Source organism: Chamaea fasciata, unplaced genomic scaffold, assembly GCF_029207755.1.
Source record: "Chamaea fasciata isolate MVZ Bird 193981 ecotype frontalis unplaced genomic scaffold, bChaFas1.0.hap1 SCAF_1, whole genome shotgun sequence".
NCBI lineage: Eukaryota > Metazoa > Chordata > Aves > Passeriformes > Sylviidae > Chamaea > Chamaea fasciata.
This window is the reverse complement of record NW_027094086.1, coordinates 139,474-166,668: the sequence shown is the minus strand read 5'-3', so window position 1 is coordinate 166,668 and position 27,195 is coordinate 139,474. Positions and strand designations below refer to the sequence as shown.

Sequence of the window (27,195 nt, the reverse complement as noted above, 5' to 3'; positions counted from 1 at the left end):
CGGGCCAGGCCCAGCCCGGCAATGGCGAGCGGAGCCCGGGACAGGAATCTGGAGCGAAGCCCGGGGCAGGATCCCGGGACAGGATCCCGGAGCGGGGGATCGAAACGGCTCCGGGAGCGGCTCAGGGCCGTGCTGCCCATCGCCAGTGAAAAGGTGCAGTTCTCTGCCTGCAGTAACCGTTCACCTGCAGTTGTGGTGAATTCTCATTTATTTAATAGCCTTAAACCAACATTCTAAACCAGCCCCCGCTGTGCTGCGAGGCTGTTTCTCTTCAGGGAGGACACACAGTGCACCTAACTGCAAAACCTTGTTTGCCTTCTCCACACGCTCCAACACCAGTTTGTGTGAGTCGGGGAATCGGAGTGAGCTGAGCTGGAAGGGACCCACAGGGACCCACAGGGACCCACAGGGACCATGGAGTCCCGCTCCTGACCCTGCACAGGACCCCAAGACTCGCCCTGTGCCAACGAGCGTTGTCCAAACGCCTCCTGAACTCTTTCAGGCTCGGTGCTGCGACCACTGCTCTGCGGAGCTCCTTCCAGGGCCCAGCCACCCTCTGGGTGAAGAACCTTTTTCTAATATCCAACCTAACCCTCCCCTGACATAACTTCAGGCCTTTCCCTTGGTTCCTGTCACGGGTGACCACAGAGGAGATCAGTGTCTGCACCCTGTCCCCTAATAAGGAATTTTCAGACTGTGCTGAGTCTGGGCTGGGAATTAAAACACTCCCATGGCTATTGAAGATGGAAGCTCTGCCAGTGCAGGGATGAGCTCTGCTCTGCCAAGCAGGTCTGCATCTTCTCTTAACCAGGTCATGGGGGATGTTCTGAATCCCTCCTGTCTGCACGGGGGACCCTCCAGTGTGCGCAGAGGTTAAGGCCAGGTGACCTGATCCCAGGACCTACCTTCCTTAGGGACCCTTCCTGGGCTTTTCCCCAGGAGGAAAGGATGGCCATCAGGGCTGAACGCTGGCGAACAAAAAACCAGCAAACCCTCACAACAGCTTCATGCCCTGGTACCCAAACAGTGCTGCCGTATAAATATAACGGCAATTCTTCGCAGATTATTCGCCATTAATTGAAGGCAGTTTCTTTTAAAAAAGCAAACAGCTTCTAACCGTGAAACTGTGCAAGACCACGTTCCTGTTCCCACTCCCAGAGTTCCATTCAGATGTCGGTTCTGTGTGTTAGGGTAATGTGGGGCTTCTCCTGAGTTCTTCACAATAAAAAGTCACTGTGAAGAACTAGAGGGGGATGACTCGTGCAACCCCTGAAGAGACTTTTCCAATTCTGTCAGCAGAGCAGGGGGTGGGAATTGGATTAGGGACCTGTGAGTGGAGTGACTGAGCCTGCAGTCACTTCAGAGAAAATCAGCTCAGTGCCAGTCGGTGCCTGGGACTCCTTGAAATTGAGATGGCATAAAAACAGGCAGATCATGTTAAACAGCTTCAGAGCAGACAGATAAAGGGCAAAAGCAAAGCTGCACTTAACGCAGATAATCTGATATGTACAAATGCAGAGCCTGAACAGATCAAACCCAGAGTAGCAGCTGGGATGAGTCACCAGTGTGGAGTCAGGGGGAAGATTCGCCACCTTCTGCTCCATTATCGAAGAGCCCGTGGATCTGCACTGCCAAAGAAGTGACTCTGGAATGAGTTCCTGTTCTCCAGATTACCTCGTCTCTGCTCGTGGCACCTTTGGGGCAGGTAACGTGTCTGTTCCTTGCGTTCTGTCAGCAGTTCCAGTGGGCCACTGGAGGTAGCCAGGGGCCAAGTGTGGTAACCACAGAATCATGGGATGTTTTGGGTGGGAAGGGACCTCAAAGCCCATCAAAATCCCACTCCCTGCCGTGGGCAGGGCCACCTTTCACTATCCCAGGCTGCTCCAAGCCCTCTCCAGCCTGGCCTTGGACACTTCCAAGGATGGGGCAGCCTCAGCTTCTCTGGGCACCCTGTGCCAAGGCCTCAGCACCCTCACAGGGGAGAACTTCCTCTCAGTATCCCATCTAAACCTGAAGCCAAGCTCCCATCAGGTCAGATTGCCATGATTTCAGTTTTAAAATCATGGAATCACAGAAGCATTACAGTCACAATAGACCTGTAAGAGCATGAAGACCAACCACCAGCCCAGCACCACCATGTTCACCACTACACCACGTGCTTGAGTGCCCTATCTCCACGAGCTTTGAATTCTGTGGCACTCGAGGACACAAATTTGTGCAACGCCCTCTTGATCAGTGCTGAGAGCCCTCGCAGTGCTCCTGTTCAGGCTGTTGCCAAAACTGAGGGCTGGAGCGTGCCCCCAGCATGACCTGTCCAACACACGTGAGCTGTGTTGGTTCCTGGGGAGAACAGTGCAGCAGAGCTCCCTCTGTTGCTGACCACCTGCTCAGGGTGTTCTCCCCTGCTGCCCACCTCCTCAGGGTGTTCTCCCCTGCTGTCCACCTGCTCAGGGTGTTCTCCCTGCTGTCCACCTGCTCAGGGTGTTCTCCGTGCTGCTGCCCACCTGCTCAGGGTGTTCTCCCTCCTGCTGCTGCCCACCTGCTCAGGGTGTTCTCCCTGCTGTCCACCTGCTCAGGGTGTTCTCCGTGCTGCTGTCCACCTGCTCAGGGTGTTCTCCCTGCTGTCCACCTGCTCAGGGTGTTCTCCGTGCTGCTGCCCACCTGCTCAGGGTGTTCTCCCTCCTGCTGCTGCCCACCTGCTCAGAGTGTTCACTGCCATGCTCTGCTGGCTCCAAGAGCTGCAGTCCCAGCAGAAGCAGCCACCAGAGTCTGAAATTAGGTCTCACACTCATTCCACAGGCTTTGTTTTACCCCATGTCGTTAATCCAGACACCATCAATCTGGGACACGAGTGTCCCTTGTTTGGCAGAGGGAGCCTAGCAAGACTCTTTGGACAAACAGTAATTACCCAGATCACTGCACTAATCCAGTGTAACAATGCAAACACATTGTAATTCATGAACACCAAACAAACGCCACTTACACATGGACATTGCATTTACAGTGAAAGGAGATTCTCTAAAATAACCAATATTATCTTGGAAATATTACAGGAAAATAAACACAGCCAACATTCAGAATAGAAGAGCAGCAAAACTTTAATACGAATTCCCAAGTGGAAGGATGCAGGCCTTTTTATTCCATTAGGAATGGCTTTAAAATCAGCAATTCCAGGTAATAATCACTCTGGAGTGCAAAAGAAACTGGGTCAGGAGAAGTCAAACCTACTCTAATATAATGTTGGTGATGTGTTTGTGTATACAGCAATAGTGAAACTGAAAGTAAAAACATCCTGTTTGGTATTCAGACTTGAAAGGTAGTTTTGAAAAGCTGGAACAGAAAAGGTCCACAAATACCATTTAAGTGATGAGGAAAAGAGAAAACGAGAGGATTTAAATGTTTGCTATTTAATAGTGAGAAGACTTAAAGGTGATAATTGTATTTACGTTACTGAGAAGTACTTTAGTCAAATACAGGTTATGAGACAATGAAGTCCATTAAACTGGTGTGAGATAAAGGCTGGAACAGGAGTGTAGGGGGTAGTTCTGACCACAAACTCTGTGAAGGCCAATGTGCTTTCCCTGGGATTTCTCTCACATAATAACATCTCAGAATAACGCACAGGTCCCTGCAGGCAGATAGAATCTAAAAGCCAAAGTTCACAAAGATTTTAAGTTCCTTTACAGTTCATTCCAGACTCTTACTACAGGTCATCATTTTTTAGGGATAAAAGGTTTATAAAGCCACACTGAAACCTTAGAGAAAAACTAATTAAATCGTTTAAACCTGACTTTCTGAGGGATTTCACCAACTCTCATTTCAGTATCATACAGGGGAAAGCTCCAAACTCATTGAAACTGGCTTTCCTTACAGGCGGGAATGGTTCAGCTCGTTCTGAATCACAGCTTCAGACCAGGGGCTCTTCTTACCCAATCTAAATTTATATCTGAGATACCAGATAGATGGTGCAGCTCCCTTGTATCCAGTGGGGTTCAGTTACAGTTCATCTTTCTGGTCTGGAAGGTCCGAATTGCCCCCATGAACATGGTGACACCATTCCAAGGCCTGTGGGATGAGCATGGGATGGCTGGTGCTGATGCAGCCACCTCTTTGTAGTAGTCACCAGTCTGATAGATCCTGCTGTAAACAGCATATCATAACGGTGACCAGCAATGTCATCATTTTGGGGGCCTCAAAACAGATCCTTTGCATTTTCCTGGTGACAGAAAAGGTACATCAAAGACGTAAACACAGACAACAGTGCATTCCCTTAGAGAGCAGAAGTGTTCTGTCCACAGGGGACAGAAGCCAAGCCATTGAGGAATCGCTACCTCGATTTCAGCGCCTGAAGGGGCTCCAGGAGATCTGGACTTTAGACAAGGGCCCAGAGTACAGGACAGAGGGGAATGGCTTCCCACTGCCAAAGGTGAGTTTAGTTGGGATGTTGGGAAGAAATCCTTCCCTGTAAGGGTGGCGTGGCCCTGGCACAGGGTGCCCAGAGAAGCTGCGGCTGCCCCGTCCCTGGCAGTGTTCAAGGCCAGGCTGGATGGGGCTTGGAGCAGCCTGGGATAGTGGAAGGTGTCCATGGCAGGGAGGTGGAACTGGATGAGGTGCAAGGTCGCTTCCAGCCCAAACTGCTCCATGATTCAATGATCACTGAGTCCAAGCACTCCCCCAGCAGCCCCAAGACCACCACTAAGCCATGTCCCAAAAGTGCCACATTCACACCACTGTTAAATCTCCTCGTGGATGGGGACGCCAGCACTGCCCTGGGAAGCTGTGGCAGGGCCGGACAGCCCTTTGCAGGAGGAATCTTCCAAATATCCCACCTAAACCTCTTCTGGTGCAGCTTGAGGCCATGACCTCTCATCCCGTCATTTATTCCCTGGGAGCAGAGCCTGACACCCATCTGGCTCTGTTCTCCTGTTACAGAGTTGTAGAGAGAGAAGGTCCCTCCGAAACCCCCTTTTCTCCAGGCTGAGCCCCCGCCCCAGCTCCCTCAGCCGCGCCTGGTGCTCCAGACCCTTCCCCAGCTGTTCCCTTCTCTGGACACTCCAGCCGCTCAGTGTCCTTCCTTTCCGTGAGGAGCCCAGAGCTGCCCCCGGACTGGGGATCCCTCAGCAGTGCCCAGCACAGGGTGCCCGGGATCCCCCGGCCCGGGATCCCTCAGCGCAGAGATCCCTCAGCCCGGGATCCCTCAGCCCGGAGATCCCTCAGCGCAGAGATCCCTCAGCCCGGGATCCGTCTCCCCGGGATCCCTCAGCGCAGAGATCCCCCAGCCCGGGGATCCCTCAGCCCGGGATCCGTCACCCCGGGATCCCTCAGCGCAGAGATCCCTCAGCCCGGGATCCCTCAGCCCGGAGATCCCTCAGCGCAGAGATCCCTCAGCCCGGGATCCGTCTCCCCGGGATCCCTCAGCGCAGAGATCCCCCAGCCCGGGGATCCCTCAGCCCGGGATCCGTCTCCCCGGGATCCCCCAGCGCAGAGATCCCCCAGCCCGGGGATCCCTCAGCCCGGGATCCGTCACCCCGGGATCCCCCAGCCCCGCTCCTCCCGCCCTCCCCGCCTGAGTCACCGCCGGCCCGGCCCGGCCCGGCCCTCTCGGCGGCGGCGGCTGCCGGGCGGGACGAGCTGGGACATGAAAGGTGGAACAGGCGCTGCCACGCCCGGGGCTGCGGGGAATCTCGCTTAACCCTTCCCTGCCCGCGGGGCGGCGGCGATGGGGGCGGACGGGAGGCCGCCGGCGCCGGGCCCCTGTCACGGCCGCCCGGGGGACGCGGGGAGCGCGGTGCCGCCGCGGTGCCGAGGCCGCTGCCGCCGACCCCTCCCGTTGCCACGGTGCCGCCGCCCAGGAGCTGCTGCTGCTCGTCTGTCCCCAGCAGACCCAGAGCGCGAGAAGTGCCCGAGGAGCCCAGATCGCCCTCGCTGGGAGCCGCAGGGCTACGCCGGAGCCGGGGCCAGCGCCCAGGGGCCGTGCCCGGGGTCCGTGTCAGGGCCGGGACAGGACAGCGGCTGCGGCCCTGCCCTGCCCCGCTCCCAGTCCCGAGCTGGTCTGACGGGCTCGGGGCAGACGGAAAGGGAGAGGCCTCCGGCGGCTCAGGAATGCGCAGCCCTTATCTCTGGCTCCGTGCGCGCCCGGGGAGGGAACAGCTCTCCGGAGTTTGCCTTTCTCTCGCTCTTACTCACCCCCGCTCTGCCCTGGGTGGAGCCTCGCTCGCCTGGCTCCCAGGTGAATCAGGTCGCAGGCACGTCCAAGTGAGCAGAGGGTGACCCACCACCTTCCCCAGCTCACCTGGGAAGGTAGAGAAGGGTGGAGACCTCGTGGGTACCTGCATGGCCGCCTGAGCCAGAGAGTGACCCACTACCTACCCGCCACCTGCCCGGCTTCCCTGGTAAGGTAGGAGAAGGGCAGACACCTCCGGGGTAGCTGTATGGTTGTGTGAGGTGGAGGGCAAGGGCCGGGGAGGGTCTGCCCTGCCCCTCTGCACAGGGCTGAGCACCCGGCGTCTGGGACGGGGAATTCCACAGGCCATCCATGGGCAGGACGTTGCTGCTTCCATGCAGGAAGACTCCAGTGGCAGAAGCTCGCAATCACGCCATGATGGCGAGAAGGGAGAGTGACTGAAGGAGACGAGAGAGGCAAGGGGGGCGAGAGAATGTCCCAGTGCTGGCGCCTGGGACTGGGCATGGGGACGGAATGGACCCAGAATGTCCCAAGTGCAGGCAGCAGGGACTGGCGGTTGTGAGGGAAGGGACCTGGATGGCAAGGGAAAGGCACCCTTCCGTACTCAGATCAAACTGCTTATCAAACACTTGACACAACTGTGTCCCTTCCCCTTTGAGAAATCCCTAAGGAGCCGATACTCCCAAACTCAGCCTCATTCTTTGGGAAGCGTCTTGCAGCCCGATTGAGCTCCCCATATCAGAGCCCAAGCCGGCCTCCTCTTTGGACCAGGAACTCTGTAGGGATGTCCGGTCAGGAGATCGGCACAGAGGGGATGTGCCGTGAGGGCCGAGGTCTGCGGTGGGCGAGGAGCGGGGAAGCAGCTCCCGAGGCCCCTGCGTTCCACACTCGGATTGGGTGTGCAGCCGAGCGCTGCCACAGTCATGCACGTACAGGCAGGAGCACGGACAGATGCGTGTGGACAGGCGTGCACAGGCACACGGGCTGGCACTTGCTGAATTTTCCATAGGTGTGAGCCTGACAGACCTCGGGGTTTGTGTGTGAGGAGAGGAAGGGGATGGTTCCGTGTTGCTCACTCTAAATTGGCCGAGGTCAATAGGGGTCAATTATGGATCTTGCCTGGCCTGAGGATTGGGTTCTCTGTCTCCTAGAACAGTTAGAGAGGGAAAAGGCACCTGTGAAGGAACAGAAGTACTGATCACATCCTTCTGCTGCTGAAAACATTCGATTTGTGGAAGCTGCAATAAGCTCAGCTGCAAGAAAGGCCAAAAATAGGTCAGTAAAAACAAACTACCCCAAACCAGAGGAGTGACAGTGACAGCAATGCTAAACATCAGTTCCCAGTTCCCTGTGCATATATTCTCCCTGGATCAGGAGGCAGGAGAGCACAGTGTGTCCCAACCCCCTTAGACGGACACATGGGAGCTGCATTTTATGGAGAGAAAGTTGTTTTCATTTTGGTCTCACTCCCATTTGCCTGAGGGACTTTATAGTTGCATCTGAGGGGTAAAAAGAGAGTTGGATTTGCAGTGACCTGGCAATAGGAGTGTTCTGAGGGGGGAAAAAAAGTCTTGCTTTTCATATTGTTTAGGAGAAGTTGCGTGCCAAAGGAAAAAGTTGTTCCCCAATCCCTGGAAGTGTTCAAGCCCAGGCTGGGGCTGGGAGCAACCTGATCTATTGGGAGGTGTCCCTGCCCATGGCAGGGGGGTGAAACAAGATGGGTTTGAAGGTCCTTTCCAACTCTAACCACTCTCTGATTCTGAGGTTCTGTAAGTGTGGAAATGTCTGCGTGCTTGTTTCAGAGCAGTGTCGTGGCTCCAGGACAGATTCACCCATGTTGTACACATAATTTTTCTGGCAACCACAACTTTCCAGGCAATGGAAATTCAGCTCCAAACCGTGCAGGATTGGAGTTCTTTGCATTTTACAGTTACATGGGACACATCTGGATTGCTTATCAGGCCCCATGTGCTGGATTCTGGTAGTCTTAATGAGGAAGAGGAGATTGATGATTGCATTTCTAAAAACAGTGTGTGTGGAAAAAAAAAGTCAAGGGCAGCACATGGTTCTCTGAATTACAGTTTGTCCTTTTTTTTTTTTTTTTTTAAGTTCTCTGTTTTAGACTTCCTTATACTTGCTACTTTCTGGATAAAAACCCAGGGAAAGGGATTGGCTGAAGGACAGTGCATGTGGCATGAGCATTGCTATGGTGGATGTGGCCTGGGGAAATGGGTTACTGGTGGCCTTGGCAGTGCTGAGAGAGCAGCTGGACTCAGGGGTCTCAGGGGGCTTTTCCAACCCAAAGGATTCAGTGATTATTCAGACAATCTGCTAAGAAGATTTTGCACACAGGATGACATTTCATTTCCAGCTGCTGTAAACATCAGGTTCTGTGCTGGTGACTCTCCACCTCTCATTTCCCTGTCCACTCTGTACCCTTGCTGCATGGGACAGTTACGGCTGACGGGTTCACATGCTCCCAGCGTGGGACACGGGTGTCTCAGTAAATAACCACTTCACAAAGAAAATGACAGCACGTGATTCTTCTGCAACTTTTCCCTTCCTCTGGCCTGCAGAAAGATCCCCTGGATATTCTCAATGTCTGGCCACTTCGCTGATTCTCCAGCAAAGGATGTTCTGTGGGATCCCTTGCCCTAGTAAGCAGAGATGCGTGAGAGTCCAGTGAGTTGGAGGTGCAGACCAGGCTCCCAGTTCCACTCTGCCACATGCCTGTGGCATTCAGGGCATTCACTGCTCACCTGAGACACAGAAAGCATTCTTGGAGCCATTTATCAGGGTCAGCTGCCGCAGGTATGAACATGGAAAGTGCACCTGGGATCTCTGAAAGCTCAGTGAAAAATTGATTAGTTGAAGCAGTTTCTCATCTGATGGCCAAAACTTCTGAAGTGAAACTCCCAGCAGCAGGCAGAGGTGCTGTCTTTTTCTTAGTGATGACTGACATCCACATGAGACCATCCAGAGTGAGGAATGGGGTGACATTCTCTCAGATGATTAACATGGAGTGATCAGCTGTTCAGATGATGAAAGGGGAACCTCTGGGAGCATTATATGGCACTGTAACAGGAATAACAAATTCCAGCCAGAAATTTTGACAGTAACCCAGGCTTTGAGCCTACTGCCTGAAGAGGATATTGAGAAGGAGAACATGGTAGACTCAGCAGGAAATGCAGAGAGAAGTATGGAAAGAGAAAAAATAAGAGTTAGGACTTGGCAGAGGCAGTTGTAGCTAAAAGAGTCCAAGTTATCGCCCATATTTCACTGTCGTGTTCTGAGGAATGTGCCTGGGCCCTGCTGGGTGAGAAGAGCTCATGGGAAGGTGTCCAGCATCCATTATCAAGACCATCCCCTGCCATGGACATCTTACACTATCCCAGGTTGTTCCAAGCCCCATCCAGCGGCATTGGACACTTGCAGGGATGGCGCAGCCACATCTTCTCTGGGCAGCTTCCTCTGCCCCAGCTCTTGTACGATTCCACGGCCATGTGTTCTGGCCACAGTAGGAAATTCCGGGCTACACTTCAAAACTACATATGCTGCACCCCTGTGAGACTGGCAGGATCCTTTCCAGCAGAAGTCCAACCCTTAGGATGGAAAATGAGCACCTGCAGAAGCAGCCTCTGGAGACGACGAGCATGTCCTGCTGTTCATACAGGTTCTTCCTCTGCAGCAAGACCAGAAGGCACTGGCTTGTCCTTCCATCACACAGTGCAGAACTTTAAACCCCACACCTTAAACCGTATTCGACGAGACAGGTCCCTTCCCAGATCATTTACCAAGTACAACATTTTCTTGAGAGCAAGCTAACACTTTCCATGTCTCATTGTCGCCATGTCTGCTCCAGTCATTTTCCCTCAGGCATTGCTGTCCTCTCCTAAACCCAACCCTCCCAGAACATCAACAGTCTGTTTGCGTAGGATCTTTTCCTATTTTTTTGAGGCCAAATATTTTCTTTTAAATAATTGATTTGTAAACTTTGTGTATTGAGACATTTTGGAAACATGGATTTTTTTCACAGCCCACCGTCAGATATGTCAGTGATGCCACTGAACGTGGTGTACAGGTCAGGTGAGGCCCATCACAGGGATCCAAAGGGCCTCGATTCACTTCTTGCCCGTGGTTTGGAAGTCCTTCAAGTGTTGATAGCACGGAGGGGGTCGTGGCCGCCTGTGCAGAGTGTGGGCTAAAGAATTGTCTGTGCTGCCTTTCTGTTCTTGGTGGTATCTAGGGCAGTGAAAAGATGAGGTGGTTAAACCCAGGAACTTGTGTCTGTACTTGCACATAAGGGGTCCGGGGAACCGATCAGCCCTTTCCAGACTCTGGGATCCAGCCCTGCTTCCTCCCAGCAGTTCCTTCCTGGGTGCTACAGGCCGGTGGCAGCCTCAGCTCCTGGGAGTGTCCCAAAGCAGTGGAGCAGGTCCAGCCAGGGAAGGGATCACCTGAGCGAGGCAGCCTGGGAACTGGCTGTGCAGGCAGAACACGTAACAACAAGCACTGGAGTCAGCACCGGGGAGGCAGATGGAGCCAGCCCCAGGTGCTGAGGCATCAGCAGGGCTGGCACCAGGCACAGCAGATGAGAGAGAAAGGGGACACTGAGCCGGTTCCCTTTTGCTTAGACTGGGCAAACACGGTCCAGCGCCCTTGATTCACACCTGGCACAAAGGCTTGGGGAAAGGCAGGCCCTTTCATTTATTTATTTTAATCTGTAGGGCTTTGTGGTGATCACAGCACGTCTCACTCTGTGATTTCCTCCTGCTCTGTTGGGAAAAAAGCAATAAAAGTCTATTGAAATGGAACATAATATGGACGGGCACCAAATGCTGCCTAGGTCAACAAGTTTGTGCTTTTCCCAGTTTCTGCTCCTATAATGAATCGAGAGGTAAAGGGGCGGATTTTACCTCCAGCTTCATCCGCCAGCCACTTTTCCTTACCTTAAATATTCCTTGTGGTTGGGTGTTTTTCAGTGTGGAGGAATCTGCAGGCTGTGATCCCATCTTACTCTTCCCTTTATTAAAGGGGTCTGACAGCTTTCGGGAATCTCAAAACCGAGTGCATGTGACAGGTATCACAGCCAGTAAAGTCACTCCCATTTATACCAGCGGGAACAGAGGCAGGTCTCAGGCCAAGCTGAAGGGAAATTTTCCTTGGAGACTCCCTCCTCACCCCCGCCTTGACCACAGCACAGGGATGGCTGAGACCTGCATGCTCCTTCCTTTCCATCTCTTCTCTCCTTCGGATGGTTTTTGGGCACGGAGGGGAGTGACTCCCTTGGGACTCCCCGTGCGCCAGCAGCCAGCTCAGTGTCTTTGGCACAGCCCAGGCAGACGGGCGGAGGAGAACTGAATCCTGCCGCTCATCAGCCCATTCTATCGGCCTTCATCTCCCCACTTGTTAAGTTTCTAACAAGCTGCTTCGTGCTCTCCTTTATCCACTGCCCCCGAGCATGGGAGGAGTTACTGCAAACAGCTACAGAGCTGCCTTCTGTTCTCCTGCAGCTTCCTCCTGCAAAACCCAACCACCAGCCCAGATCAGTGTGTGAGGGAGAGTGCCAACAGCACTCGTAGCACCTTCTCTCTGTGGGGTTTCTTGGGGCGTCCTGTGCAGGGCCAGGAGTTTGATTTGCTGGCCCTTGTGTGTCCCTTCCCGCTCAGGAGATTCTCTGGGGTTTTTCCACACCGGTCTGTGTATGTGTCTGTGCTCATGCTTGTCCCGGCCATTGTATTAGGAGAAGGATTTCCTGGGGAGGAACTAAATTTCGCAGGTTTGGTTCTAAAGGTTCTGATCATGAGTTCTGATCATTACGGACATAATTTCATGGTATGATCACTTAGGATAGCAGAGAAGTGCATGAAATGCCAAATGATGGTAACAGACTTGTGGAATGTATGAAGAAGTGACGCTGTGACACACAGGAGTGAGCTGGAACCCTGCTGCTCTGGAAACAGGCTGGGACAGCTGGAGTGCTCACCCTGGAGAAGGGAAAGCTCCAGGGACACCTTAGAGCCTCTTCCAATGCCTAAAGGGGCTCCAGGAGAGCTGGAGGGGGGCTTTGGACAAGGGCCTGGGGTGACAGGACAAGAGGGAATGGCTTCCCACTGCCAAAGGGCAGGGTTTAGATGGGATATTGGGAAGGAATCATGGAATATTTTGTGTTGGAAGTACCTTAATTCTCATCCAGTCCCATACCCCTGCCATGGGCAGGGACACCTTCCACTAGCCCAGGTTGCTCCAAGCCCCATCAGCCTGGCTTTGAACACTGCCAGGCATGGGGCAGCCACAGCTTCTCTGTGCCAGGGCCTCCCCACCCCCACAGGGAAGAGTGTGTCCCCAATATCTGACTCACCCTCCTGTCAAAGTTGCCTCCCATCCTCTAGGTGAATTCTGGCATAAAGAATTGACACTTCCAAGCAGGATCTTGGTAGGATGGATTGTGTGACAGCCTGAGGGAGAATCTCGGAGTTAAAACTGTTGAGGTCTGAGCACTGAGGCTTTAGCAGGCTGATTTGTTAATGTCTGGGAGAAAAATTAAGAGAGTATTTGGCCAAACGTGAGCATGTCTGTTAGTAGATGAATCCTATCCCGTATTTCTTGGATGTTACTATTTTCCATCACCTGTACGGGGGTGCAGATAGGCACATTATACATTTGGTCACTGATCCTCGAGGGGTAATCCTGGTTCTGAAGCTCGGGGATTTCGGCCCATTCCAGGTGCCTTGGGGCATCTAAAGCACGGCAGGTGTGACACCAGCCGTGCAGAGACTCACGGCCTCCTCGGCAGCAGCTGGAGGCCAGGCCAGGTACCTTCAGGCACCCCAGGTGACACGGAGCACCTCTGTGTGAACACCTCAATTGCTGCCCTGGCTATGGTTTGTTTGAACTTTATTTGTAGTGACTTCCCCAAGACCTAAGGGCTCGGTGATGGGGAGAAGGAGATTTCCCCCCTTGCTGCCTAATTTACCTTCTGGAATTTTTCTTCCCTTGAAGCACCAGGGCCTTGGCTGCAGGATCAGTGGGGATGTTGCCAGTGTGCTCAGTGGTCTGAAGAATGTCTCAGGTCCTGTGTCGCTGTTTTCTCCTCAAAAATTCCAGCTTAAGACAATAGCTGGATTTTTTTCCCAGGTCATATTGGCAGGGTGTAGCAGGATTCCTTTCCTCATGTCTAATGCCGGGACAGTTCTCTCCCACTCTCCCTGGGAAGCTTTTCCTGATAATTTTGTGGCTATTGAAGGCATGGAGGACATTGGTGATGTGCTTGAGCTTTCCTGTTCCCTTCTGGAGGTGCACTGCGTTTGGACTGAGGGGCCTCAGGGCCTTAGTTTTCCAGTATTGTCATGGGAATGGAAGGAGGGATGTTCAGGGGTTCCCTCTGGCTGCACACTTCACACAGCTGCAGGTGCCGGGTTGCCATGAGCTCGTCTCCTCCTGTACCCACTGACAGTTCGGTGCCTGAGCTGTAACTGCACACAGAATATCTTATTAGCCATTGTAAAGAATATCCTGTTACCCACTGTAAAGACCCCCATGTGAATTGCCACACCTTACTCTTTTTGGCATCCTAATTTCTGCTCCAAATCCTCGTTACTCGTATCAGAAGATTTTGTAAACTGGGACCAGAAATTAAAATAAAATCCCTAATTAAATAAAATAAACAAGCATGTAAGTAAGTAAAATTCTCTATTAATCAGTAGTTACAGGCTGAAAATCTACATTTGGGGTATTTTCAATTTGTGACTCAGTTTCTCTGGCAGTTGTGATGGTTCAGAATTCCAGAAATACAACCTTTGTCTCTTCTGGGGGGAAAGAAACTTCAGGAAATAGATTTTCAGGTGAAGTTCAACCAAGGAGCCAACCCCTGCTTCGAGTCACAGAATCACAGAGTAAGCTGAGTTGGAAGGGGCCACGGGGATCATCAAGTCCAACTCTTGGCCCTGCACAGGACCGTCCTCAAGAGTCCCACCATGTGCCCAGGAGGATTGTCCAAACGTTTTCTGAACTCTGCCAGGAAGCCTGTTGCAGTGCCCAGCCACCTTCTGGGTGAAGAACCTTTTTCTGATTTCCAGCCTGACCCTCCCCTGATCCAGCTCCAGCTGCTCCCTCGGGTCCTGCCACTGGTCAGCACAGAGAAGAGATCGGTGTCCGCTCGTCCTCTTCCTGTCATGAGGAAGTTGGGGAGTGCAGTGGGGTCTGCCCTCAGTCTCCTGCAGGTTGTTTTAGGTGCCCCTGATCAAGGAGAATCCAGTCATGAGGGAAGAGTGCTAATAACTGATGTGTGTGCAGTCTCCTGTCCCTCTGAGAGGAAACCTGACGTTGTGTTCCCTGACTTGTTAAAAGGAACCGAGACTTAACACATGGCATAAACAGTTCTGGAGTAAAAAAAATAACAAGGCAACGTGGCACAAAAAGTAATTCATCTCCTGTTTCCTGGGGCATGTGAACTGCTCCTCCACCAAATCCAGCCTTGCACTGGGATAATGGACACACTTGGAATGGATCAAAACTAGTTAAGAGAGAAGTGAAAAGATGGGAGTTTAAAAGCCAGTTCTGTCCTGGAGACCTCCCTCTGGCACACAGATATCAGCCAGAAGTGGTATGTGATTCCTTCCATCTGATTTGGAGAGGAATTGCTTTCCGAACAGTGGATGATTTGATCCAGAACTGGAGAACCGGCTTGGCAGTCAGCAGCTTCATGACACCAAATCTGACCCAGGGCCTCAGAGCTCTGCCAGCTGCAGACAGGCGATCCCAGGAGCTGAACAGAGCAAAACAAAATTAAAAAACCCCCCGTGATCCAAGTGCAGAATCCATCTGAATTCAGCAAGATGGGCTCTAACAGGAGAAATTTTATTTATTCCTTTACCAGAACTCAGCTCACACCCACCTAAGTGACAAAAGGTCATAAATAACCTTTGGGATCCCAGGTAGTTTCTTCCTTGCTGCTTTACCTGGCAGGGAAGGATTTTGGAAGATTAATGAAAAATCCAGAATTTTGTGTGTGTGTATATATTTTTGTGTGTGTGTGTGTATGTACAGCGATTTATTTATTTCTTTACTTATATGTATCACCCAGCATTTCTCATGCAGACTGAGAATTCATCAACGTGGAATTGTTCTTGTTGCAACCCAGGGAATTAAAGGATGGCAACAATTAATGGAATTATGGAAGCACAAGATGGTTTGGGTTGGAAGGGACCTTAAAGCTCCCCTTGTTCCACCCCGTGCCCTGGGCAAGGACACCTTCCAGCAGACCTGGTGGCTCCGTGGAACACTTGCAGAGCCTGGGACAGACACTTACGGGAGCACAAACACAAGTTTTGGGTTTTATCTCACAGTTCTGAGTCGTGGGCCTATTTTGGAGGAAATAACACACAGTGAGTGCAGAGTTTTCCAGGCCCCCTCCAAACATCCCCTGATCATCCCTGCCAGGCCAGTAGCTCAGCCCCTTTGCTGTGTTCAGTGGTACCAGGACACCCCCAGCCCCACATCTGTGTCTCATGGAAACCCATGAGGTTCAGTTTGCTTTTGCACCAAATTTACTTCTTCGCTGGTACCGTTTATCCCTGCTCAATTCACAAATATACTGAGCACCACAAACACTTGGGGAACTCAAGTGACTCCTCACTGCAAAAACCGGGAGCAGAGCCTGACCCCGATCTGGCTGCACCCTCCTGTCAGGGAGCTGCAGAGCAGTGAGAGGTCTCCCCAGTCAGCCCAGGTGAGCACAGGTGTTTCCTGATGTCCCTCTGAACCTACCTGCTGCGAGGGTAATTTTCTGCCCATTTAGTCCTTGTGCTTGCAGCGGAGACGCCCCGGTCACAGTTTGTAGATGTCTTCCCTAGACTGAGGAATCAGAGTTCAGGCATAAACCACGCTTTTTTGGGATGTGAGCAGTAAAACATCTGTACCCCCGGCCCCCTCTGGCTGTGAGTTCCTCCTGAACCTGTGTAGTGCTGCTGTTTTCTGTGGTCCTACCAAGTAACAGCATTACTTGATGCTTTCTAAAGCTCAATCTTTTCCCTCTTCATTTATAACTGTAGTGAAAAAATGACATTAATCAATATAAAATTACTTCACCACTTTACCAGCATGACATTTCCTCTGCTGTCCTTGACTGTCCAGCAGTACCACAGGGTTCTTCTGATGCTTCTTCCTTTTAATATTGCAGTGGGTCCTTCGTCTCTCACGCTCCCATCTCTGAGCACTGTGAGCAGTTTGGTGTGGGACCACTGTCCCCTTCCTGGGTTATATCTGGATGCGTTGGATGTGTTGTTCTTCTATCCAAGATTAGTGGAGCATGGAGCAGGTCCTTAAAATGACATGACCCTGCTGAAATAGTTAAAAGCAGGAACATGGGTGACTTGAGCATCCTAAAATCACAGAATCCCCAGGATGGTCTGAGTGGGAAGGGACCTTAAAGACCATTTTGTTCCACACTCCTGCAGTGGGAAGGGGCGCCTTCCACCAGAGATACATACTGGAGTGCTCTGTACATTCTTTCTCTCACACAGAGAAAAAAAGACAGAATTAGAGTGGGATGATAAATGCAGACAATTCGGACTGTAAAGGCAGCTGCATGCGTGGACTATAAAGATGATTATCTGTTGCAGTACATCACATGTGGACCTGTTGGATTTTCCTATCCTTATATTAACAGTATAATTTTTCCTATTGTATCATGCAGCTTCACCAGGAGTTTCAGTTTGGAGCAGGAGTAACTTGTGGGTGGTTGAGGCAGCAGTAACACAGTGCTGCAGTGTGCTAGGCAGGTGGTGGGATAAGAACCTGAAACTAGTTTATCCTTACAGCTCTTAATGCATCATAGTGTGAGTCTGAAGTCTTTGTCTTCCTCCCAGTCAGAGGCAATCCCTCCTGTTTTGGAAGCAGAAGTGTTGGATGGCAACAACAACAGCAGCCACCCTCACCTTCTGTCCTCACTCTCAGTAACGTAACTTAGCAGGAGTCACTCGCTCTTTTGGGGATGGTGAGAAGTCTCTGCTGGCACCTCAGTGGTGGGGTGCAGGAAAAAAAAAACATTCCAGCATTGACATTAGTTCAGAGTCTAAAGCCAAAGTGCTTTGAGCAATTTGTGGATCAATCAAATACTACTGTTGTGGCACAAGCAGCTTTTCTCTCAAAAATGGGTCAAAATCAGATTTGTCTATAGTCTCAAGTAATTGTCCCCTATAGACAATTATCAAATATTGCACGTGAGCCCCTTCAGCTCTGTTTTTCCTCAGCATGAGGAGACTGAAGAAGGGATCACATCCTTGTTTTTAATTTCTTCATTCATCTGATAAAGACTCCTCTGCCTTCTGACTGTGTTACACCAGCAGGACACCCTATACTCAGCTGCACCCATGCACCACCTGCTTCTGTTCACATGCTGAGGTGGTTGTAACATCCAATTCATAAGGGTCCAGAGGCTGCCCTTGTGTTCAGGCAGGGGCTTTTGGTTTAGGGCCACATTACACATAGTAAATGGCTTCTGTAGCATTTGGAAATTAATTCTAATGGAGTGCAGATAATAACCACCTACAGCTTTGATCTTGACTTTAAAACAAATGATAAATTGAAGCTTAGCAACCACCCGCCTAAAAGAGAAAGTTGGTCATTCTGTTGGGTGCATTTGTCTTGCTAATCCCAGGGCTGCCTGGTTGATTTGTTCCTTCTTTTGGCCCAAAACAGTTAACTGTGTGAAGGTGATGGTTAAGTGACTCACACCTCTGCCTAATTTTAGGCTCCCGTGCCTTTGGATTGAACTTTCTCCCGCATTGCTCCATGTTCTTTTAATCTCTGCCTTTGCTCTATGAGGAAGATGTGTTGCTGTCGTGACACCGCTCTCACGGATGTTTTTTCTTTCCCTCCAGCTTTCCCTTCCCTGATGGCTCGTCGGTCCCAAAGCTCCTCGCAGGGGGACAACCCCCTCGACCCCAACTACCTTCCCCCCCACTACAAGGAGTATTACCGCCTGGCCCTGGATGTTCTCACGGAGGAGGGCAAGGAGAGTTACCAGCGCTTCCTGGCCGAGGAGGCGGCCCCCGATTTCCTCTGTGGCTCTGAGGTGGATCACATCATCCAGAACCTGCAGAAGCCGCAGTACGCCAGCCAGGAGGGCAGCACAGACACCGCGGGGGACAATGACATGGACGGATCCTCCGGGACTTACTGGCCCATGAACTCGGACCTTGCTGTTCCTGAGCTTGACCTGGGCTGGCCGATGGTCTTTGGGTTCAGGGGGACAGAGGTGACGACACTGGTGCAGCCACCGCCACCAGACAACCCCAGCATTAAGGAGGAGGCTCGCAGGATGATTCGAGCAGCTCAGCAGGTGAGACAGGGAGAGCCCAGCTAGAGCAGAGGTCAAATCACACATGTGCCAGAGAAGCACCAGCATAGAGAATCATAAGGCAGTGGTTTGGGTCAGAGGGACCTTAAAGCTCATCCAGTTCCACCCCCCCTGCCATGGGCAGGGACACCTTCCACTTGACCAGGTTGCTCCAAGCCCCATCCAACCTGGCCTTGAACACTTCCAGGGATGGGGCAGCCACAGCTTCTCAGGGCACACTGTACCAGGGCCTTTGCTCCTCACAGGGAACAATTTCTTCCCGATATCTCATCTTCCCAACTCTCTCATCTGCCCTCTGGCAGTGTAAAGCCTCTCCCCCTTGTTTTGTCACTCCAGGCCCTTGTCCAAAGTCCCTCCTGAGCTCTCTTAGAGCCACTTTGGGCACTGAAAGGGGCTGTAAGATTTTCCTGGAGCCTTCTTTTCTCCAGGCTGAGCAACATCGTGTTCTTTGCCAATTCCCTTAACTTTGCTTCCAGAACCTGACGAAGGAGCGGGATGATTCAAATCCACTATTGATTGCACCAGAGCTTGTCTGCTCTGCTGCCATGGCACAGTGTCCTAGGCCATGCTAAAATACACCAAGAGTTCACAGAATTCCAACACATTAGAGATTGGAAGGGGCCTCTGGAGCTGGTCCTGTCCATCCCCCTGCTCAGAGGAGGTCAAATAGAGAGGGTCACCCGGGATGTGTCATTGAGCATCTCCAAGGGTAGAGACTGAACCTTTCTGGACAGCCTGTTCCCATGTTGATAGTCTCCTTACAGTTCCAAAGGCTTTTCTGTAACTGATCTGTGATTTCCTGTGTTTCAGTTTGTGTCTTGTCCTCTCCCCGAGCACCACTGAGAAGAGCTTGGCTCCTTCTTCCTTACGCCCTTTCCATCAAGTATTTGTACTCAGGGATCTGGGAAGGACAGCTTCCCATATTATCAGCACATGGATGCAGCTGAGTAGTGACTGCCTGAGTGCTGGCCAGGAAGTTACCTAAAAATGGCACGTGGATGTTGGAGTGGGGGGACCAGCTCCATACACCATCCAGTGTGATTACATGGCCAAAAAGTTCATGAAATCAGTGGATTGATGAGTCGGGAAACATCAGGGAGGTTTCCCCTCACCTGCTTCCACAGAACATGCACCTTCCTGGACAGAAATTCTCTTTCCAGTTCGGAGCCCAAAGTGCTGAATGGAACCTTTAATTGGGATGTTTCCTGTTTCAAAAGGAAGCTGAGATGGGGACAGTGCAGCTTTTGGGTGTGAGAAGCTGGGAAACATGGTTGGTCAGGGCCAGCACAGGTGGGTGACGTGTCCCTGCATCCCTTCCCCAGGTGGTGGCAATTGTGATGGACATTTTCACCGACGTGGATCTGCTGTTTGAGGTGCTGGATGCTGCTTCTCGCCGAGTGCCCGTCTACATCCTGCTGGATGAAATGAACTCCCAGCTTTTCCTCGACACAGCTGCCAAGTGCAGAGTCAACCTGAACTATGTGGAGGTGAGCAAAGACCTGCCCTACCCAATTCGTGTCCTAAGGGGGTGTGTCCTGTGACAGAGTATGGCAGGAAACACCCGAGAAAGGGGAGAACTGGCTGTAGCTTGGTGAAAGATGCGTGTGAAGAAAGTGAGGATAGCTGGCATGACATGAGGTGAAGGCTGAAGATGAGCTGAGAAAGGTGTTTGTACATCAGAGTGTCTGCAGGCAGAACCACTGGAGCTGGAGGATAATCCAGTGGCAGGATGGAGGTTAAAAGGAAACAGGGAAGGAGGGGCAGGGCAGGGAATGAGGGTCCCATCTGAGTCAGTGCCTTTCTGGTTTGCAGTTCCTGAGGGTGAGGACAGTGTCTGGCCCAACCTACTACTGCCGCACGGGGATGTCCTTCAAGGGGCACCTGAAGGAGAAGTTCCTGCTGGTGGACTGCATGGTGGTGCTGAGTGGCAACTACAGGTGAGGAGCCCTGTCCAGTTCGGGGAGAGACACTCAGGTGCTTTGTGCGAGGGGCTGGCTGCAGAGGAGCTCAGCTCCCATCTGATCCCTTCCAGGGAGAGTCTGCCTTAGCGTGAGGAGTTTAAGATCTGCATCTTAGTCTGGACCAAATGAACTTTGACCTCCACTCATAGAATCATCAAATCACAGCACGGTTTGTGTGGGAAGGGACTTTAAAGCTCGTCTTGCTCCACTCCCACAGCCTCACATGGGCAGGGACACTTCCCACTAGACCAGATTGCTCCAAGCCCCATCCAACACGGCCTTGGACGCTTTCAGGGATGGGGCAGCCACAGCTTCTCTGGGCAACAGAGAGGTGCATGGTTTTGTGGTGGGTGGTTTTAGGATTGAGATCAGCCATTAACACATTACCATCCTTTTGGGAGTAACGATTTTACCAGCTAAGGCACTCATTTTTGGCAAAATAAATGTTTTTGGTTGAGTTGCAGTATAGGAATTTCTCTTTCACATTTTAAAAGGGTGATGGGATAAATGCCTGTCATGCTCCAAGAACACAATCACAGAATCACAGAATGGTTTGGGTTGGACAGACCCTAAAGCTCATATGGTTTCCCCCCATGCTTGTTGGCAGGGAGACCTTCTAGGCCAGGTTGCACAAAGCCTGCCATGAGTTGCTTCTCATGGTGGAAGATAAGCAAATAGAATTAAGGGTATTTTAAAACACAGTATATGGAGAAAAAAAAAAGAATCTGATTCAAATGCACATTCCTTGATAATAAGATTACACGTTGGGGTTTTTTTTCCTGATGTTTGAAAAGAATTACATTTGGTGCTGTACCAAACAACTGACTGTTCCAATTGGATCGTTTTTTGTTTGTGAGAGCATCAAGTTAATTGTTCAGGACTACTTCTGCCACATTCCCACGTGCTTTGGGCTTTCAAATATTGTATCATTTCTGAAGTGGGAAGTTGTGGAAGTGTTCAAGATGAGGCTCAACGAGGCTTGGAGCAACCTGGGCTAGTGAAAGGTGTCCCTGCACATGGCAGAGAAGATGAAACAAAGTGTGATGGTCCCTTCCAACCCAGACCAGTCTGGGATTCTGAGAGACAGGCTGGTGAATTGGTAAAGCAGTTTTCTGGCACTTCCACATGGATATCAGGGACAGAAAATTTTGCTCACTGAAGGACACTGAGTATAAATTTTTTGGGAAAAGTACTCCATTTTGCAGCGGAGGTAGATACACCAACTAAAGAAGACCTTGAGCCCAGACAACCCCAAGCCAAGCTTCCTTCACATTAAGAATTAAAAAATCTATTTAAACAAAAAAAAAAAGACACTAATTCTAAGGGGTTTGGTTAAGCCCAGCAGGCAGCCAAGCCTCAAGGAGGTGTCCCTTATGATTCCCAGCAGATGTGGTAGAGAACTGTAAAGGTGAGAACACTCCTGGGTTGTGATACAGTTTTAACAGCTACAGCAAACCTACACACAGAGGCAAGACAAAATCAGGGATCCCTTCCCTGCTTCCCATCAGCCAGCAGATGGGGAAAAAAAAAGCAGAGCTTGACTTGGGAAGATGAACACTGTACCACTGAACACATTCCTCCCTCAGTTCCAGCCCAGCTCCTTCTGTTCAGTCCCCCTCAAATGGTGTGGGTGGAAGGGTTGTGCCACCCCAGGAGAAAGATCTTGGGTTTGTCTTTCCAGAGGTTCCTGTTGGCACATCTCCCTGGACTGCTGTCCAGGTCATTACTGAGTGTTACAGACAGGAACATCGACTTCACGTAAGGATTATCATCAGCTCACGCTCTGGGTGACACGACTGACTGGCTTTTTAGAACAGAAATCGTTTATTGCCTTGTAAAATTCTCTGCAAAGATGTGATCCCACATCAATCAAGCTGTTAGTTTTGGGAACAGTCATGTGTAACAAGTAGCTGCAGGGGGATTTTCTGCCGTTACTTTGCCCCATTTCTGCCCCGCCAGAAAATTCAGAATTTGCTTCAGGTGAGCAAGTGTTTTAATGAAAACAGCTGAGTTACTCGATGGTAACGCCCTCCATCACTTCTGTTCTCTCTGCAGTTTCATGTGGTCCTTTGAGAAGATCCACAGGAGCATTGCACACATCTTCCAGGGCGAGCTGGTGGCCAGCTTTGACGAAGAGTTCCGCATTTTGTTTGCACAGTCGGAACCTCTCGTTCCTCCAGCCAACCTCCTGGCAAAGGCAGAGAACACGTTCGCCATGGCTCCCTTTGGCAATAACATGCCTTTCTTTCCCAAAAAAGGCCCCCTGATGTTCCAGAGGGATGAGAGTCTCTTCCCCTCCTTCATGGACAGGGTGGATCCGGACAGGTACTTCCTCTCCAATTTTCGACGGGATGACATGCTGCGGCACACTGTGGAGGGGTCAGCCTTGCGGATGTATAAAAAGGTGGAAATGGAGAATTCCCAGATGGATCCAGTCAGGGGTTTTCTCCGTTCCAAGCAGCTGGAGCTGGACGCTTTTAAGAGACACAGTTTTGCAGAAGGAACGTTTGAAAACTTTGCTTCTGCAAAGCAGTACACACGGCAGATGTTCATGAACAACATGGACGAGTTCAAAATCCAATCCAGTCATTTCCAGAAGGACCAGTTCTACCAGTACCAGTTTGAACATCCCCATCTTTCTGGCAGACCTCAGGGATTCTTTGACAGGATTCGAGGGGGGAGGCCGGGATTCAATGAACTGGAAGACTACGGAGACGGACCCCGATACCCTGAACTGGAGCCCAGTTTCCAACAAGAGGGTTTCCCCTTACGGCTGGATTACGTGCCCTCAAATTCTTCCAGGGAGGTGAGACATGGTTCTGACCAGCTGAACCCTGCGGGCAATGGCCCCATGGGAATGATGTTACGGAGGCAGAATATAGGACAGAAATTCATTTGCCAGACTTCTCCCACGCAGAAGCAGAGCCTGGAGCAGCGCCTGTTCCTGCAGGACAAGGATGAAGACCAGGATGACGACAAGAACATGCAGGAAAACAGAACAGGGTTACGGAACTGGAGGATTTCTTCGTACCTCAGCGCGTACCAGTCTGAACCAGACGAAGGGCTCCCGATGCCCATGGAGTCCGAGGCATATAACGATGCTCTTGGGGATCCCCTCACAAAGCACCCCACTGACCTTGTTCCAGCATTCAAACCCCCCACGCCCTTCAACAGCAAGCCACTGGGAATTGACAGTGCCAAGGAATCTGCAGATCCCGACAGACCAGGTGAAGAAACCTCAATAATGAAACCAGATGCCTTCAGGTCCAGGATAAATCCCTTGATCCAGAGGAGCTCCAGGCTCAGGTCCTCTCTGATTTTCAGTGCTGCCAAATTAGATCAGCCGAACACCACAATAGAAAAGGTGCAGATGATCCAAAAAGAACAAATGTCCAGTGAGTTAACAAAGGACAATGAAACCATCAAGACAGCTGCCTCCTCCAAAGTGGCCGAGCTGCTGGAGAAGTACAAAGCTGTGGGCAAGGACATGGAACGGGGCACAGTCACCCACACCAAAGCTGTTTCGGGTTACCTACAGGAGGAATCACAGAACACAGAGAAGAAATGTACCAAATCTGTGCAGTATAAGATTCTGGAGAGCAGGGTGCTGGACTCCAAAGACTCCTGCAGTACTTACAAAATGCATGGAGAGTTGGACAGAGCATTTGGAATGGCCTCATCCACCCCCCAGCTTGGGGACGCGTTGAGTAAAGATCCCCTGGCACATCTTGGCACCAAGGTGGACAAGCTGTCATCCCGATTTTACCCCATCGAGAACAAACCCCCTCTCCCAGAGAAGGAGAGCCTGATATTTGTAGGAGACACTCAGAAATTGGCTCTTCCAGAGAAGAAGGACAGAGTGACCTTCAGAGAAGACTCTCCAAAATTAGTCAACACAGAAATGAAGAAACCACAGGCTAGGACAAGTACCACATCCTCAGTTCTAGAAAGCCTGTCTAGAAGTCAGGGGTCTGACAGCTCTCTCAACAAGTCTGAGGAAGACTGTTCAAAACAAGAGCAAAATCCCATGGAGTTTTTAAGAAAAGGGTCACTACGGCTGAAGCAGCTTTTGAACCCAAAAGGTGAAAAGAAACTGGAGGAGGAACCTGCTTCTGAGAGTGGGAAATGTGACAAGCAGGCAGTGGTGCTCAAACGATCATCCATAGGGGACTGCCAGGAAGCAATGGAGGAAGAAAAACCCCACAAATTTGCAGCACCACAACCCCCCAAGAGCAGCCAGACAACACAAGGGAGGTTCCCTTCCTCCACAGCCAACATCCTGTACAGCAGCAACCTGCGTGACGACACCAAGGTGATCCTGGAGCAGATCTCTGCCAACAGCCAGAAGAACAGAGCCGAGCTGGCCAAGCAGCTGCCATCTACCAGCAACCCTGACCTCTCCAGGTCGACCACAAGCTTGGAAAGAAAAGGGGAAAAGGAGAAAAGCTGCAACATCCACAGGTCTGAGAGCTTTGGGAGCCAGAAACGGAACTTCCAGCGGCAGCCCTCAGAGGACAGAGACACCCTCCTGAAAAAAATGGAGAACATGCGGAAGGAGAAGCGAGTCTACAGCAGGTTTGAGGTGTTCTGCAAGAAGGACGAACACACGACTCCCAGCGAAGAGGAATATGACACAGATGCCAAAGACAAAAAAATGGGAAAATTCATGCCCAAAATCCTGGGGACCTTCAAGACCAAAAAATGATCCTAGAAATCCTATTTAATTCCATTTAATCACTGACTGTCACAGGGAAATGAGGAAGAAACTTGTCTATGATGGCTACAAACCCCAACGGCCATGCTCTTCTTGGTTAGTGACCAGAAATGTATCCAGCATGAGCCTCCCACGGCACAGTTTGCTCAATAAAGTCAGGTGGTACCAAACAACCTTATCACAGTATGTTCCAAATAAAACAATTAAAATGACAACATGCTTAAAAAACAAGTCTCTGTTACTGCACAAAACTAAGTGATAGTCTCGGTTAAACCCAAAGAATATTTTCAGCAGACAAAATCATTCAAATTTCAGGGAAAAAAAAAATAGAAAATTCCACACTTGGGTTTGGACCAGAAAAGATAAATACACAGGTATTAACTGGAAGAAGTATTTAAAGCTCAGTGAAGTTTCTCAGGTGAAGTTACTATTTTTCTGTATCTTACAATGAATCAGACACAGGAGGCACCTTTTCGAAGGTTTACATACAAAAAAAAAAAAAAAAAAAAGTTGTAATCAATGTCTTGGCCTAATGTGTGGATCTGATCTTCTCCAGCAGCCCAGCTTTTGTATTTACCAGTTCCTGAGGCTGTGGGGTCTGGTTGCCTTGTGGTTTGTTCCTTTGTATATAGGGAGTTACTAATTGCTTTAGGGGCTGAGCTGAAAGAAGCTGCTGAGGTGCTATTGATGGAGAAGGGCTTGGTGTTAGGAGGCCTTCTTAGGTGAGTCTGAGTTTAAATAAGCATCTAAAGTCAAGTTCTGCCTTGGCCAAGTAGTGACTCCCTTGACAGTGTAACTGCAGTTCGTGAGGTGGCAGGTCTGGAGCAGCATGAGCAGCTGAGGGGTAATAACAACCATTCATCACAGAGTAAAACCTCAGGGACAGAGACAAGAGCTTCAAGTTAATGAGGAAAATGTATCCAAAACCATCACTGAAACAGGAATATACAGTTTCCTGTAGTCCCACTGTAGACTGGCAACACCTTTATGATGTCTCAGCAACAGTATCATGAAACTTTGCTTTCTGAAAGCAAAAACAATAAAGATGACCAATTATTCATTGAAGAAGACACGGCACATGCTTCTTGAAAGACAAAGATTTTCTGCAGTGCAATTTAAAGGATTTATTATTACAGTATTACACACTAGAGAAGCTGTTAAATATTGTCGAAGAACCTACCTGTATTTCAAATGCTTTTCTACTTGATTTTAACAAAACCAGACCATAATGAATTCTGTTCATCTAGCCTAGAATAGTCATAGAAATGAGTGAAGAGCTCTAAGGTTATCTGTGAAGAGTTAGGTCTTCATGATCTTCGGAGAACAGTTACCTGTTCTGCTCAAAAAAATATCCACCGTTTAGGCAGACTGCTGAAGAATCCTAGAATGGGTGGAAAGGGACCTTTTAAAGGTCACCCAGTCCCAACCCTGGCCTGCCACGGCAGGGACACTTTCCACCGTCCCAGGCTGCTCCAAGCCCTGCCCAACCTGGCCTGGAACATTTCCAGGGATGGGACAGCCACAGCTTCTCTGGACAGCCTGTGCCAGGGCCTCAGCCCCCTCAGAGGGAAGGATTTCTTCCCAAGATCCCACATAACCCTGCCCTCTGGCAGTGGGAAGCCATTTCCCCTTGTCCTGGCACACCAGGCCCGTGTCCCAAGTGCCTCTCCAGCTCTCCTAGAGCCCCTTTAGGCAGGGAGTCTTCCCAGAGCCTTCCCAGAGCCTTCTTTCCTACAGGCTGGACACTTCCAGTTCTCCCAGCCTGTCTCCAGAGCAGAGAGGCTCCAGCCCTCAGAGCATTTTACTGGCCTTGCACTTGGTCTTGTTGAACTGCAGGACGTTCCCCTGGACCCTGAAGATATCTAAAAACCACTCAAGTATCAGAATAATGCAGTTTTCTGTGACTTTTTGCAGTAACTCAAACAAGGAGTATGAACTGACAGCTTTCACTGTTCTCAGGGTGTGAGAGCAAACG

At 50.7% G+C, this 27,195-nt stretch overlaps 2 protein-coding genes across 6 annotated transcripts in view; one reads left to right on the top strand and one right to left on the bottom strand.

Moving 5' to 3' along the window:
- FAM83H (family with sequence similarity 83 member H) lies at positions 1-25,687 on the top strand. Of its 4 annotated transcripts, XM_066199648.1 has the most exons (6): positions 1-153; positions 1,519-1,705; positions 18,067-18,527; positions 19,868-20,032; positions 20,358-20,482; positions 22,562-25,687. In XM_066199648.1, the coding sequence occupies exons 2-6, from the start codon at positions 1,651-1,653 to the stop codon at positions 25,209-25,211; spliced, it is 3,456 nt and encodes a 1,151-aa protein (XP_066055745.1). In that variant the 5' UTR covers positions 1-153; positions 1,519-1,650; the 3' UTR covers positions 25,212-25,687. The 4 variants fall into 4 exon arrangements, with proteins under 4 accessions (XP_066055745.1, XP_066055661.1, XP_066055827.1 ...); XM_066199564.1 differs by having other exon boundaries at positions 1-1,705; XM_066199730.1 differs by lacking the exons at positions 1-153; positions 1,519-1,705 and adding an exon at positions 6,186-6,397.
- The window catches only part of MAPK15 (mitogen-activated protein kinase 15), a 15,510-nt gene continuing 12,267 nt past the window's right edge, over positions 23,953-27,195 (bottom strand). Inside the window, exon 14 of one of the 2 annotated variants that reach the window (XM_066199937.1) lies at positions 23,953-24,038. The gene's annotated coding sequence lies outside the window, so the exon portion shown is untranslated. Of the gene's footprint in view, positions 24,039-25,440; positions 26,245-27,195 lie in introns of those variants that run through there. The other variant, XM_066200021.1, reaches the window with a different exon arrangement.

Bases quoted from the DNA above. Each gene is read 5' to 3' on its own strand.
- FAM83H (XM_066199648.1), top strand. From the start codon at position 1,651: ATGAGTTCCTGTTCTCCAGATTACCTCGTCTCTGCTCGTGGCACCTTT. The intron at 18,528-19,867 runs GTGAGACAGGGA...TCCCTTCCCCAG, and splicing joins TGATTCGAGCAGCTCAGCAG to GTGGTGGCAATTGTGATGGA. The intron at 20,483-22,561 runs GTGAGGAGCCCT...TTCTCTCTGCAG, and splicing joins GTGCTGAGTGGCAACTACAG to TTTCATGTGGTCCTTTGAGA.